Source organism: Sporothrix brasiliensis, assembly GCF_000820605.1.
Source record: "Sporothrix brasiliensis 5110 chromosome Unknown Cont18, whole genome shotgun sequence".
NCBI classification, from domain to species: domain Eukaryota; kingdom Fungi; phylum Ascomycota; class Sordariomycetes; order Ophiostomatales; family Ophiostomataceae; genus Sporothrix; species Sporothrix brasiliensis.
This window is the reverse complement of record NW_024467137.1, coordinates 2,128,679-2,144,620: the sequence shown is the minus strand read 5'-3', so window position 1 is coordinate 2,144,620 and position 15,942 is coordinate 2,128,679. Positions and strand designations below refer to the sequence as shown.

Genomic DNA, 15,942 nt, shown 5'->3' with positions numbered 1-15,942 from the left:
TATAACCGGCGCAGCAGAAAACACAAGAGATCAGAGCGCAGAATGCAAAAATAACCCCCCGCAAAAGAACACCGCCAAACTATTTTGAAGTCCGTTTATAAAGAGACAATAGGCAACAAGGTGAAAACAAGGAGTTATAGCTACGATGAGAAGGAGGCGTCTTTAAGGCAGACACCAATGAAGAAAACGATGGGTATAGGGCGTCGTCGTCGGATGTATGAAGGTGGATATGCGTACAAACGAGATGGTATATGAGATGGTAAAGAGAGGGTAGATTGTATTAAGAGTTAAGGGTGGTGGTGGCTTGTCGTCGCCCGTTATGAAATTAGTTGCTGCTCGACGAGCTCGGCTCCTGAGCCCGTGTCCGGATGCGGAACTTGTCGCGAAGACGCTTCGCTAGTCTCTCGCGGTTGGTCTCGTCGCCGTTTCCCGAGTTGGCAGTGGCCGCGGCGCTGCCATCGGCACTGTTCTCGGCCTGGTTCTCTATACGGAAGCGGCGGAGCGCCTCGATACGCTCCTCGCCTGTGGCGTGGCGAAGGCGGTGGAGGTCAAAGATACGCGTTGCGCGGCGGCGATTGCCGGTAGCCGTGGCATCGTTGGGAGACTCGGCAGCACCGGCGTCAGCATTGAGGGGCGGAGGCATGGGCGCCTCGCCGTCAACAGTGGACGCATCGGTCTCGCCGTCGTTGGGACGGAGATCCAGGCGACTATAAAAACAAAAACAAAAATAGAGTGTCAGTATACATGTACCAATGAAGTAAGACCAGCAGCCACAGGGTGTCCACCACAGAGGTTACACTTGGGCGTGGGCTGCGTTTTAATTTGAGAATGGGGAGACAAATATAGCCGAGTAACGTACCAGAGTGGGCACGTGCCGGACACGTTGATCAGCCACGGGTCGACACAGGTAGGGTGATACTTGTGGTTGCAAGGCAGAACACGGACGTCTTCGCCGACCTCAAAATCTTCTGTGCAGATGGAGCAGCCGAGGTGGTCGCCATACTCGCCCTCAGCAGCCTTGCCAACGTCCTTGGAGGCAGTGGCGGCGTTCGCAGTACCAGCGGCAGCGCCGACGGCGGCAGACGAGCCGGGCCCAGCGTTCACGCCAGGCGCAGATCCGAGCACGCCCGTGGTCTTAGGCTGTGACACTTCGTCTTCGGGGATCGTCGAGAGGTGATGGGCCTGAACATCATTGGGGTTGCGGCTGTGGACGGATTCGGGCGAGCTTTCGAGCTCGATGCTCGGATCAGGCTTAGCGGGCGTATCGTCGCCAAACTTTACTATCGGCAGAGTCTCGAGCATCGCACGAGCCAGGCCCTTGGCGCGACTCTGGCGCGGGCGTCCGCCGTATCCACTGCGCGGGCCGTAGCGCTCGGGGTTGCGGTGGGCGCGGACGGCGCCGGTGGCAATGATGACGAGGAAGAGCAGGGTGATGAGGCCCGTAATACTATACAGGATGCTCATGGCGACGGCAGAGTTGCTGCCGCTGCCGCCACCACCTCCACCGTCTGTGGATGTGGTATTGCCGCTGATAAAAGCCTGGGCCACACCGTCGCCGTTGTTCGTGATGTTGAGGGCCTGGGCGGCCTCTCCCATGTCCACCATGGTGAAAATGGTCTGGTAAGCCAGGTTCGAACCGGTAAGGCCGCAGCAGTTGCCGACCTGGCTGTAAAGCAGGATGGCCGCAGGCAGGTTGCCCATGAGGGCGTTGAATATGCGGTTGGCGTCGATAAATGAGTTTGTCGTGTTGTCACAGTTGAGGTAGGCAATTTGGTTCGACCCTGAGATGTTGGCATAGTTGGATTCTGTGGCCTCGATCAGGCTGCCTCTGATATTCACAGACTAGATATATTTGTTGTTAGTATGAGAGTTGTGTGACGCACCGTACCCGGTGCAAAATTCAGTGGGTAGCGTCTGTCATTGTTGCGGTCAACTTACACCTCGCGTCTCCTGTGACTGGTTCAGGCCCAAAACGGCAGTTAAGGGCACAACTGTAAATGATATTGGCAGGATGTCGGCGTCTGGATCGGACACCTGAAGGGACATGGCTGAGGACTGTTGCCATTCGGGCACGGAGTCCATGGAGAAGATGGTGGCGTCAGAGGAGGAGTTGATGTCGGCGGCCACGGCCGAGATAGTGGCCGAGGTTGCTGTCAGCAACCATTTCCAGGAGGGCATTTTTGATGATGTGCCTCTCATGTCGGCTAGTGTGTTTGAGAGAGGGAGTTGAGGATGTCCGCGCTAACGACGGTCGACGTCGCCGCTGGAGTAGAGAGAGCGGGTCTACGACCAGGAGCCTCTCGATCGCGTGAGCAGATGTTGGTGAGTATCAACGATAGATGTCTGTTTTTTGAGGTTGATGAGATGTCGAGATGTTGAGATGGGGAGATGTCAAGACGTCGTCGGGATGTCGAACTATGTCGAGAATAGGTTGCAGATGTTTATGTTTATAAAACGAAAGAGAAGGGAGGAGGCGGGATGAGACGTGGATGAGATGTTTGACGAGCTTATAAGGAAAGAAAAAAAGAAAACGCAAATAATGGGACGGAGCGGGAGAAGTACAGTGATTTGAGAAAACTGAGAAAGAGGACAAGAAGAGTGTGTGGAGACAGCACCAGCCAGGGGGCAGAGCACACGACGGGGTTGGAATCGAGGGTGGAATCAATTGCTTCAGACGGAACAGAGGGCCTGGATGAGGTAATGAGAGACAGCAGATGGGAGATGAGGCGAAGGGAAGGAGAGGAAGGACAGATGTGCGCAGTTGAGGCACCGGGTTTGTCACATAGCCCCGTGCCGATGACAGAACAGATGTGGCCGGTGCCTTTGCTGCTCCTGCGAGTTTGTGGTTGAGTGGTTGAGTGGTCGAGTGCTTGGGTGTTTTGTGCTTATCCGAGTTTCTTGGGTAGAGTCCCTTGATCGTCCTCCACAGAGTATGCGCAAAGCACAAACGCAGGCAGGGCGCCAAGCGTGGACGTGCCAGGGCCGACCAGGGGGTTGCAAGAGTCGGTAGCAGCACGAGAAGGACGGACGATCGGGGTGTCGGCAACGATGCGCAGGATTACGTGGACTTGCGTTGGGAGAGGGAAAAGGCCAGAAAAGAGGCCGGAGGTCGACGATATGGCGATATACAAGAGGGCAAGAGGGCAAGGGCAAGAGGCCAAGAGGGGACAAAGAATGGAAAGAGCGGCACGACGGGGGTTGTGGAGCAGACGTCGTCCACACGCGCGCACTTTGTCTCCTTCTCCGCACTGGGGACAAACAAGGAAAGTGCAATCGATGCGCCGCTATCTCTTCTCACCTCTACGAAGTACGTCGTATCGATTTCGTAGCGGGGAACACCGAATGGCAGGAACGACCCACGCCAACGGGGCCAGAACCAACGGTCTTGCCGCCACCGGCTAGCGACTAGAGGATTTCTTTGAGACAGTTTTACACAGTTTTACAGATGATGGCGGCCAACACGCGCCCTACAAAGCACAGGCAAACGCAACAGAAAGCGAAGAAGACAGCAGAAAAGAAAAGACGAAAGTCTGGGTTTGGGCGATCTGCGACACGCCGTCTGAGACGTTGCGCTGTTTTAGCGCCTCTGCTTTGTTAAAGCGGGTGACATGAGCCAGAAATCCGCTTTGTCGTTGAATGTGCACTCTGGGGGAAGGAACCCCCAACCCAGGCTCCACTTCCCAAGACAAGAAAGCGCCAAGGGGCCAATCGAAAGGCCACAATTCTGAGCGCCCAGCTGCGCCCCCTAAGATTCCATACACACCCAACTGTACGGCGTCATACGAGACCCTGTCGGCGTCAATTTATAGTGCATTCTGCGCACTCGCTTATCGATAACGCGGTAGTCGGCTGCGGGAGGGGCCAAATTAACAGCGGCCAGTGCGGCGAGCCCGCTGCGCATTTGGGAAGTAAGGCGTAGTATTAGGGGATTCCTCATAGTCCCAACACAGCATGCCACAACAAAGGCTGACATTGGCTTCCGCCCGTTCCGTTTGGTTTCCACCACCACACCCACACGCGAGGGACTTGACAGGCTGCGTGTGTCGGTTATGATTCCAGCCAATGCTTCCACGATTCCGCAGCGCCCCGACCTAGCCTTGCTTGGCCTGGTCGCCCCGGCATTGGGAACATCCGTTGGGCGACAAACGTCAGCAGCGAAATCGACAGACGAGAGCGAGAAACGAAGCGTCGGGGCATTTCGTTTCCCGTGCGTTTCTCTCCGTCCTTGCGGCAAACGACAAGCCAGCTGTCCGTCAGCCCACCCGCTGATCGTTTGGTCGGTGTGTCGCGTGCGCTCACACAGTGTCATGTCGCGCCGCGTGATTGAACGAGAAGGTATGTCCCTATTTGTCCAGCAAGTACACGAGTGAGCGTCCGGTCAGACTGTCAAGGTGTCGTCTTGTGCGATGTTCTGCCCGGATCATCCGTGGAGAGTGCATTCGATTCTCGTGAGTCTGTCGTCGTTCAGAGTATGTTTTATCTCACAAAGAAATACGGCGTGCCGACCTCGTCAAAGGGCGAGTGCCGGGGAATTACCTTGGCAAAACGGTCAACGTGGTTTTGTGTACAACAAGAGGCTGCATGGATGTGTGTGCAACCAGGTGTACTAGCGCTGCTCCTGGTATCACCGATCTGAGAAACTCTCATCATGGACATGGAAAAGGTTGCATGGGAAAGACAGCAGGGGTGAAGGCACCCTACGCTACATGTGCTCCGCGACAACACGTCGTAAAGGAGAGAGAGAAAATAAAGAAAAGAAGAAAAAAACAGGGGCGTGTGATCTCGCCCAGAAAAGGCTTTGAAACAGACAATTGGCGACTCTCACTGTCTCTGTCGTCGTCATCGTGGGGTGCCACAGCGCCTAGGAAACTGCATTGATCAGACAGGGATTAACCAGAGGTGGTAAAAGGTGATGAGAAACCAGAGTTGCTCGATTCGCAATACACAGAATGGAGGTTGTCATGCCGCTTATCGCTTGGATGCCTCGTTTTGCCGGGCTTCCGTGCTTCGGGGGGGATTTATGTGCCTTTCTTTCCTGATTTCTTTCCCCTGTTTTCCCCGAGCCGCCTAGATGATCGCCACCGGGAGGGGGAAAAGAATGCAGAAAGGAAGAGACAACGTAGGAGTGGGCTTCGTGATGTGCACGGTTTCAGATGCTAAACTTCCGGGGGGTGGGCCATTCAATCTGCTGCCCCCCAAATGGGGCAGCAGATTGATGAAAAGACAGCAAGGAGAGAGGGCAGCCAACCCGTACAGCGGCTTTCGAGAAGAAACGAGAGAATAGACGATACCTGAAGGGACTAGCTTGAGACAGATCGAGGAGCATGGCTGCATGGGTGACTTATAAAGAGAAAGAAGTACATCTCAATCTGAGAAAGAAGCCCTGAAAAATGATGTGCCAATGGCGAGAAACAAGCTCCATAGTAGGAGTATTTCCTGTTGAATCTCGTGCAAGACGGCAGTCAAATGCAGCAAAAAGTATGGGGAGGTGGGGAGCGACAAGGGCGATAGGGCTCCGACAGGACCAACAAAAGGGAGCAAAACATGAAGCCCACAACCTGGTACGCCTCCTTTGCCTACGACTCTACCGGCTGCGTGCCGTGTTTTCGTTTTTTTCCCGCCGCTTTTTTTCTTCTTGCCATTCTGACAGCCAGCAACCGAATAGACGCTTTGACTGCCGCTTTGCGTGCATAAAACATTCGTGTTTGACATGCCCAGCGTTGGGCGACGATGACGGCTGGATTTGCAGAAAAAGAGGTCGACCAGGTTCTGGAAGCATCGCGCATCAAATCCCTGCACCGGATAGGCCCGGTCTTTGGTCGTGTCGAGTGATGTCCATCAGAGCGTCGTAGCAGTGTAAAACAGAAGAGGAGAGCAGAATACGTCCGGCCAAGACTGCTTCCATATCTCGTATCTTGTTTCCGTTCCATCGCCGCCTACCATGGCATCCTGTCGTTGCCGATCGGACGTCTCGACCCTCTCGTCTCTACGCCCTCATCGACATATAAGGTTCTGAACATCCGAAATAATGCGCCGCCGTCAGAGACCACTCTGTTCTGGCCCCCAGCCTTGCACTTCCTTGCCTCTGGACTCAAAATCGCTGAGCTGTCAACAACTACCAATACAATAAGCGTCGCAGTAAGCAAGACACCATGCAGCGTTGATGATCAATGTTTACAGGCAACGTTCTGTCTGATTTGCCATGATATACCCTGATGAACGTTCTGTTTTTCTTTTTCTCCGACAGCCAGGACCAGGACGTGGATACGATCGTACTGTTGCTCGCCGACCGTCCACCCGTTTGCCATCTCTACCATCGACAAAGTGATACTGTACTGTGTTGACCAACCGGATGTTCGTAGTTTTGATCGATTTCTACATAAACGGCGCCCATTGCGATCAATCTCTCGGATTTTCCAGCCAAGGAGAAATGGTATCATGAAAAGTTGATGCCCTGGTGATGAGACAGACACCAACACCCGGCGCCGCCGGAAGCACATACATTGTAGACGTCCCCACCAACACCCCAATCTCCTCCCATGTCCCGTCTAAATCTCCTCCATGTCGTCCAGGTCGTCCAGCGGGCCAAACTCGCTGCCCACCTCTACGCGCTCCGGCCGCACAAACACCCCCTTCTTCTGAACCGGCGCGCCCGCTTTCGGCTCCGCGCCCCAGTACCGCGTTCCGCCAATGCTGCCGTCGTTCTTGCCGCCCACGGGCTCGTCCAGCTCCACGCCCACCCACGTGCCCGCGGCGCCAAGCGCGGCCTGCTCGCTTGCGCTCGGGTTCGCCACAATGGCCGCCGCCGCCGCCGCGCCAATCTCCGGCACGTCCCCCACGTACTGCACCACGCCGCGCCGCGTGTCGTCGCCGCCCACGCGGCAGCGCTTGCCCACGGCAATGCCGCGCGCCTCGGCCTCGGCTGCAAAGGCGGCGATGCGCGCGCGCGCGTGCTCGGGCGCATCGGGGTCGAAGCGACCGAGCTTCTGGGCCTTTTTCCACGCCAGCACGCTGTCCGCCTTGGCGGCATAGGCCTCGGCCGGCAGCACGTACTTTTCCACGGCCGACGTGTCGGTGTAGTTGGGCCGCTGGCCCGGCGGGCGCGTGTCCACGACGTGCAGCTCGGCATAGGGGCTCAGGGCGAACTGGGCCAGCTGTGTGGCATCCTCGTCCGCTGCCGCAATGGGCGTTCTTTGCGCAGGGCCCGCAGACGAGGTGGCGCCCGGCACGGCAGCCGGTGCCAGAAACAGCGTCTGTGCCGACGGCGGCACGCCCGTAATGTGCTCGAGCTTCGCCTTGAGCGTCGAAATGGTCCAGCTGGGCGTGATGCGGCGCTCCGACGATGCCGTGTCGGAGATGACGAGCATCGGGACGTCGGCCATGTTGACGAGTATTGGTGGAGTAGGGTGTATGTGGTGGACGTGGTGGAAGAGGTCAAATCGACAGGCTGTGACAGGTGCAACGACAATGGGCTGCCTTGAAACGTTGCGCCGTGATACTTGAAAAGTGTTGGTTTGTAATATGGCGAAGCTTGAGGTTAAAAAGCTGCCTCTGTAGAGCCGCTAGATGGCGATGTGCAGCTACCGCCACTATGGATGGAGTAGTCAGGGGCAAGTGGAAGGCACCAGAATAAAAACTGGGGAGGCAGTCCGGCTCAATTGATTGGCTGGGAAGGAACAACCCAGCACACACCCCCAAGACAATTGCCATTCTCAGCCTTGCGAGTGGCAGCGTACTTTTGTATATTTTCACGACATGCCGACAAAATGGGTGGAATTGTGAGTTTTTAATCTTGTATAGATACTTTATACATTTTACAAATCTGTGCAATATTGCGGTCGTAGTGGCTTTTGTAACTGTTTCATCGAAAGCAAGTAAAGTGAAAATAAAAGTCTAATCTTTCAGTACTGTTTTCTTGATCAGAATTTTTGTTGCAATAAAAGAAGTTAAAACAAACCCAGGCTTCGCTTCGTTCCCATTGAATCAAGATTCTGAATAGAAATAGTTCTTTTTCTCTTATTATTAGCTCAAACGCTGACAACGCAAGAACGGAAAGCCAGGCCAACCGTCCCACATTCTGTCCTACGGCCAAACGTACTAGGAAAAGATCGAGTGACGCACGAACAGGGTTCTCCGTTTGTTCCAGAGGGTCAATGTTGTACGGGATCGGGGAACGGGATGAGGTGACGTGGTCCGGGTGGCTGCACAAAAATGAGGTGAAGTCAGTGAGAACGCAGAGGACAAAGCCGCGACGGACGAAAAGAGGTCTGCCAACAAGGGACGACAATGGATTTGTTCGAGTGCGAAGCCGTGCAAACGTCTTCCCGATACTTGCAGAGTTGCTGGGTTCGTGACTTCAGTCCATTGGTGTACAGTCCTAGGGATACAAAGAGTGCAAAGAAAGTTAAGAAATTAATAAGGAAAAGAAAAGAAAAGAAAAATAAGGGAGCAAAAAGAAAGAAAGCCGCCATGAAAGGCAAAGCCCGCTTCCTGGCAGATGCACGACATAGCGGCTATCCGGGAGGTAAGATGTATCAGAGAATGGTGAAGCAGGATGTACGGCAGGACGAGGAGTCAAGAGGACCATACGGTAGCATGACAGACTGAGCACGGTGCGCCCTGTTCAAGACATGCGTTGAAAAATGAAGAGCGTTTGCACAAGTGGGTCAGTGGGCATGGGTTGGGGGACAAAGATGAGGGCAGCGAACGTACACACGTAGGGACAACGCAACAAAACCTAGGCGAGACGGGGATAGAAGGGGTGGCCGAGAAAGGATCGTTGCGTGTGTGGGATGTGTGTCTCCAGTGGCTCGATGCTGTGGTTACACAAGCAGACAAGGTTGATGCACCTCTGCTTCTTTCGTACTGGGTGTTGAATGAGCTCCTCGAACAACCCAGCTCGTTGGTCGCAAGTGGGATACGCACTCTGGTCTGGGAAAGGATCTGTGCAAACAAATCCCCACAAACGGACTGAACTGTACGAAAAAAATAAAAAATAAAAAATAAAAAATAAAAAATACGAGAGACAGAGTCGAGTTAATATAAAACAAAGGCTTCCGTCCCCCGAGGCAAGATGTACAATCAAAACGTGTGTCCACCCCAGCCTTGTACGAATGATGAAGCGGACCATGTCGTATTGTATATTGTATGGCTCTTTTGGACGTTCTGACTGACGCGGCACAGATTCCGGCAGTGCTCCCGTGGGCTAACTTGTATCTCCCTCAGCAATCGGCGGATTGCGCGCCGTATATCGTAACGTGAGGGGAGCTGAGCCCGAGTAGTACAGCATCCACAGTTTGTCTTGGTCTTTAAGGTCGTAGTGGAGAGTTTTTTTTTTTTTTTTCATTCTTTCTTCCCAGAAAGGGTGGTCAAGTAGAGTGGCGCACATGGTGAGCTTCGGAAAGGAGAGTTTGCGCTATGCAAGCCACGTGGAGTAAAGTATATGCCGAGAGCACCGCTTCATGGTGGAATGTGAGATACGATAGACTAAATAGGAGCAACTCGCCTCGACGCAGTTCGGGCGGAATGACAAGTGATTTGCATTGCAGAAACGGAGACGCAGACGGAGACGGAAACGGGAGCGGTTAGCTACAAACAACTATTTCGTGATGGCTTCCGGACTGGCAGAGACGTTGGTCTGATATACCCGCACAAGAGCAAGAAAATAAAGGTGGCCCCCACCCTTTGTTTTGAAGCCAACGCCGTTGGTACACCACATGTGCTGTGGTAGCTTTATGTTTTGCTTCGGTGTACGTAGGTGGAGAAGACAAAATGTTTGCCTTGCGGGAACGGTACCTCGGCGAGGTCGTATCTCAGAACGATACGAGGTCGATTTGTCCTCTCCAAGCACGACAGCAAACACAAAGAACATGAATGCAAAATAGAGGGCACAACCGCGAACTGACAACCCTGCTCCTTGTTTTGACCGACGACTACATGTGCTGGCAGATTGAAACGAGCAGCGATCAGAACTAGGATCGGTGAGCATGGTGATGCCATCGAAAACGGCTCAGATGTAAACAAATAATATAAAGAACTTCTCGGACCGCCGTATGGATATCCTGTGCCTCTGTCCATATATCACAGCATTTTATGTGGACAAACGGTGTCACCAAGAATCAAATGATTTTTGGCTTCTTTTTTGCGGTTCACATGTATTCAAAAGCTCACTTGTCTTGGAGCCTTACTACAATGGACACAGCTGTGTTCTATAAATTCCTAGTCACTCTCACTGTATGCCCATTAACTACCAAATAAAAGCAAGTTGTCGCAAAGCCTGGCTCGATTTCTCTCTTTGATTATTTCAGGGGAAGCATAAACAGGCTCAACAGAAGAAGCATGCAAGCACTTCAATGCTACACGTGCGTATTTTTTCGTCATCCGTCCAGGTCGAATGAAAAGGCTTTCCGTTGACCCGAGTATACAAAACAGAACAAACGAAAGCAAAAAAGAAAACCACACAAGAGACGTTCCGAAAATTGCATAAAATAGAAACAGGCCCTATCATGTTTGTCAAGCTGTGCATGTCAACGGAGGATGCCGGCAAAGAAAGGCTAAAATCCGGCATTTCCACGGCAACTTTCTTATTTTAACTTTATGACACCTCGCGGACATCGCCTGCATCGTCCATTTCCTCCCCGCAGACGGCCCGTGATGGAGTTGTAAATCCCTCGCTCACTGTCCCTACTGGTCGCCTGCGTTTGTGTTCATTTTCTTGGCCATTCTTTGCGCCGTGATTCGTCTACTCAAGACATTGCGACTGCTACAGTAACATCCGGCAGCGGGAAGCATCCAAGCGGTCGTATAGTGGACTTTTCGACCCGTGAATGGAATAGATAATAAAATAAAAGTGTCAACGACAAATGGAGGGTATCTCCAATGTCAATTCACCCAGGTGGCTTTCTTGTCATACTTATTTCGCTTGCTTGAGACAACTGGGGGACTGCAGACGTCCGGTAGAGATATCACGCCTAGTACCTTGATGCTGCGTTTGTTCTCGCCATCACCATATTTATTTTATGTTTGCTTCATCTTATATGCCTGTCCCCACAATTTCCAGCTTGTTTTATATAGACAAGGCCCAGGATAGGAAGTAGGAGCAAAATGAATAACAGTCACCTTCTAAGAAACCAATAAAAGGAACAGTAGAATTGCTGCCACCTGGTCGAGGACAAGGTTAAAGTATTGGCTCCCGGCGGGTTATTCTAAAAACAGAAACAGGCGAGGTTGCAGCCGAACTCGTATCAATCGTCCCATCTTCACTGTTTCTCGCTTCTTTCCTTTCAGACGGAGTTCATTGCCTGGCATTTACCCGACAATAGTACTATCGTCTCGCCGTCTTATTTCTTTTTCGTGAACTTTATGTATTATCAAGTGTCTCATATTCCTTTCCGAGCGGATAAAATAAAACCCCCAATCACTCGCGGCCTCTCGCTAGAGCAGTCTCTTTTTGAAACCTCGTAACCTCACGATACTAGACGTGCGGTTTTACGAGCTGGTTAGCTTTCTCATGTTGCTGCTTCACCTTGCTCGGCTCCGTTTTCTCGGTTACAATGTACACTCTTTCCGCGCCACACAACAATGTAATCAATAACATGCTTGCATAATACAGCAGCTATTTTGTGCTGCTCTGTTCCTATAGCTTTCAAGCTGACCAATGCAATATTTACAAAACCCCATTTTGTCAACCGATGCAATCCCTGATGCCCCGACGTTGGTTGGTTAAATGGCTCGAAGCCCGACGGAGAGAGACCACCAAACATGTAAGTGGTGTTAGAAGGGAAAGGACGTAGATAGAAAACAAAATGAAAACGAGACAAAAAAAACACAAAGAAAACGACAAATGGATCATGAAGGGCGCTTAGACGGTGCAATGTGGACACCTCCGTTGTGTCCTATCAATTAGGCCCGCATTAGTTACCTAAGTAACTGCCTGTTCGCGGATTGGAATACATAAAAACTCATACGATGTACATGTGCTGTCACTCAAGTGACCAGGATGTGGGGGAACGAAAGCGTCATGTCGGTACCTGAGAGGCAACCAACTTTTGCCTCGTCAGGCACAGACGGGGAACCAACGCAGTCATGAATCGTGCACTGTCTTGCGTGTATCTTGGCCTGAATTGCTGTCGCTGATGACCATACTTTATCGCCCAATCCCGGACCTTTTCACCGACTGGGAGGTCATGGTGAGTTTGCCCAACTATCATATTGACACAGGGTAGACAGTGTTGGGGGAGAGGGGAGGGAGGGGGAGGTGGCAATCGCAGAGGTAGTTGGGAACCGGAGGAGCTGCATGGTCTAGGTTTTTTCCACAATCTTCACCTCGACTCATGGTCTATGCTGTTGGGGAGGGCATTGCCATACCCTTCACATGTGGCCACTGGCGGCCCTCTTGGCTTCAGCTTGTTGTGTCTGGGCTGTCGCACAGTATTAACAACTTCAACACGCCCGTGTTTTCTCCACATAGGTCACCTGAGGCCCACAGGAATTTCCCATGAGTGTAGGTTCATGTTCATAAGGGAGTTGTGAACTGCTCATCATTCTGCCATAGTTAGTGCTGGGCAAGCCAGAGAAGCAACTGCCAACACAAAGCAGCTATACGTATCCTGAAGGTGGGGGGCCGCTTGTAACATCCATTAGGCGGTGGCGTATTTAAATGCAGAGGGTTTGGAGACATGTGAGTTTCTTCAACAAATTAGGTTGCACCGCTAGAGATTTATTCCGAGAAAAGAGGGGTGCTTTGATCTGGACGCTTGCCAAATCACTCGCATTAAAGAGCGCAGAGCAATACCGAGTTGGGACAGAATGAGGCACGGAGGACTCCGAGACAGGCAACCTGTCGTTCGACGAGGACGATGATGGTTCATGGGGCGAAAGGAGAGCGCACAAAGTGGAAAGTGTGGTCATCCATCGGCCACAACCCGGACTGGCTGGCAGAGCTGCTGGCAGAATGACAGGTGTCACCGCTAAACTAGACCGCCTCAAGAAGAGGGTGTAAGGACAAGACGCCAATTTTGCCAGGACATACAACCTATAGCTAAGGTATAAATGAGCGGTCGGGCAATATGGCGGTCGGCTTCAGATGGTACCCAGAGAGGACGGCTTATGAGAGCCGAACGGAGAGTATCGAGGACGTGGAGATAATTTTGCTCCTGCGATTGTTTCCGCTATTTGGGAGAGAAAGCCGACCCACTGTACCTCGCACCTGACCGCCGGTTTGCCCTCTTCTATATCTCGCATTTGCTGGGTTGAACTGGAGGAGCCGTAGAGAGGGACCAAAAGTCTGATCATATGCGTGTAAGTGACGACAGGGTAATAAAGCGATAACCGTCTGACCCGGCCTCTCCTATCGCCATTGTTTCGTGACTTTTCCAACCAAACATGTTTTTGTTCCGGCGTCCTTACGTGCTCAACCACAGTGCCGGATCTCCGTCGCGGGTTGATTCATAGGACACCAAACATGGAAAGCCAGGTAAACAAACACTAGGCGGAACCAATTGACCACTGGCGAACCAAAAATTCCCATTCGGTCGAGTGTTGGTTCGGCTAGGTTTGGTCTGCTGTTTTGCTTGGCATGAGGGATGGATGACCTGATGGTTCAACCAGGCGGATTAATGGAATTGTTTTTCTCATGTTACTCTTTTCCCGCAACATGTGTTTTAGTAGGCATTGCTCCCGAACATCACAGCTTTCTGGTCCCTTAACGGGTTTCCGCATTTCTTGGTTGGTCGTTGTCTGTTGTACGTTGTGCCTCTTTCAGGCCCGGCATGCGAATTGTCAGTCGATGGATGCCTGGTTCAGCCCCGCAACCAAAAGAATTAACCAGCATGTTAACCGATGACTGGACAAAGTCGTTTTTTGTCACACGCGCCTTGCGTGATGTGGGATTGAGAATAAGACAGCCGCAGAAAATCGTACGGAAGTGCGAGTACCATGGCATGAGCCTCTGGCGCAAGAAACAACGCCTAAAAGTGCTGGGGTCAGGAGACGCACAGACATCTGGCTCGGCTGGCGGGCCCTGTTCGATCAGCAAGCGCCTCGAAGCAGTTCACAACGTTCATCAATCTCACCGTGTTGCATCGCAGACCACCTGGGAAGGGCAAGGTACTGGCAACTGTTCTGTGCAGAACGCAGGCACGGAATCGCCTCTGGGATGTGTCGGCACCCGGCTCCTATCTTCCTGCTCTTTCTGCCATGTCGGACGCCGGCAGCCTGTTGCCCATTATGTGCCAGAGTTCAATGCATTGTGGCCTGGCTAGACATGCCATGATTTGAGTTGCACATCATTTATTTCGTAACCCTTGTTGATCACCCTTTTGGTGTGAGAGCGGTTGAAACGCGATGAAGGCGGCATATTTTCTCTGCCTAACAACCTGAAGTTAGCGGAAGTTAGCGATGGTCGCCTTGTGGCTTCGTCAAATACATATTTGCGTCCTTGAGCAAAGCATCTTCTGTATGGTGCCAACGAGGATTTAGGGTTATGCTTGGCATGAACGTACGTACTGCCTAGCGTGGCTTCGAATGAACTCTTCTCCCGGTCCCGTTCTTCGCTCCAGCGTTGTTCTGCCTTTCCAACGCATGTCTTCTGCGCTGGGGCTGGGGTTTTGAGGCTGGAACAGGGTTGACCTGGGCCCGTTGCGGGTGCTAAATTCTTCTCGCATTCACATCCAAATTTGGCAGAGGCCAGGCCCACGATCGGTAGTGGGCGCGTGGTGGCAGGGATTGACGGCGACGCATCGAGGCGACAATCGAGGCGAGCGGGAAAACAACAGTGATTGGGCTGGTCAGGGGAATCAGTTCCTTGTAGGTCATAAACAGGAGAGTCAACGCAAATACAAATCATAGGCTGGCAAGGGCGTTTCGGGCGGTGCAGGAAAAGATGTGTGGCTTGCGATCGTGTGCAGGCATTAACGGCGTCGGGTATGAAATGAGGAAGCAAAATGAGGCGGAGTTTAAGGCGAACTACGAACAGGGATTTGACAAGAGGTTGTCCAGTTTGCCAAGTCATGAAGGATGGGCAGCAAGGTAACGGGGAGGCAGGAACGAGAACGACAAATGGAATAAATTAAACGTCGTACGAGGAACAGCAGACGGAAGGAGGATGCCGGCGAACATGCTCACGACAAGGGGAAACCGCCCAAGGCAGGCAAGTTTGGGTATCAGAAAGTTGTCAAAAGAGGTAGATGCAAGGACAGCACCTGCCGGGAGCCGGATGGGCCGAGAAGGAAGGAAAGATCGATGGGGGTGTTCGTGAAAGAGAGGAGTGACGGGCGTTGATTAACAAGTGTGACAGTGGCAAGAACGACTCGACCGAGGAAGGCGCGATGGCAGCACTGCTGGTCGCGACTTCCACTACGAATGCGCCAGGGGACCTCTTGTCGTTCATGTTCGTTCGCCAAGAAGAGAAGGAGTAGCCCCGTAAATCTCAAATTGGACAGGTCAACAACGACACAGGCGCTCACGTGGCCCTAGCACGGCTTCCTTAATTACCTTCCTGGTTTCAACCGGGGAGTGGTGCGAGCATCAGTGGCTGAAGCTTCTTGCCTTACACGGGGACTTACATGAAGGCCCACAACAGTTGGGGAAACTGCAATGACGGAACAGCTTTCTCTCCTTCCCTCCCTAAATGGAGAAAACGGCCACGCCTCTTTCCTTCTTTGTTCTTCGAGCTGTTTCCTAAAACGAACATCGGACGTCGTATCTTACTTGAGGACCAATATTCTCCGCAGACCAGGTCGCTTCCAAACCTCCATATCTCCATCCCTCTTTGTTTCCCCCCCCCTCATTTCACAGCGTACTAGGACCTCTGTTTACTTGACGAATCGGGCTGCCAACCACAACAAGTTCGAGTATGGTTCTGACTGGCACGAAAGGGGAGGACTGGTCCAGGCATGGCACATGGAGTCGACCCCATTTCCAGCAGCACACACGCAAAGGGCA

General features: G+C 52.5%; 2 protein-coding genes across 2 annotated transcripts; both read right to left on the bottom strand.

Moving 5' to 3' along the window:
• Positions 1-325: 325 nt before the first annotated feature.
• SPBR_01517 (ring finger domain protein) lies at positions 326-2,199 on the bottom strand (the record flags this gene model as incomplete). The annotated part of the gene is made up of 3 exons (XM_040759827.1): positions 326-707; positions 860-1,842; positions 1,939-2,199. 3 exons carry the CDS (start codon positions 2,197-2,199, stop codon positions 326-328), a joined length of 1,626 nt encoding a protein of 541 aa, XP_040619579.1.
• Positions 2,200-6,548: 4,349 nt separating this feature from the next.
• SPBR_01975 (cell polarity protein) lies at positions 6,549-7,382 on the bottom strand (the record flags this gene model as incomplete). Its single annotated transcript, XM_040760284.1, has 1 exon — positions 6,549-7,382. The coding sequence occupies one exon, from the start codon at positions 7,380-7,382 to the stop codon at positions 6,549-6,551; it is 834 nt and encodes a 277-aa protein (XP_040619578.1).
• Between the last annotated feature and the right edge of the window lie 8,560 nt (positions 7,383-15,942).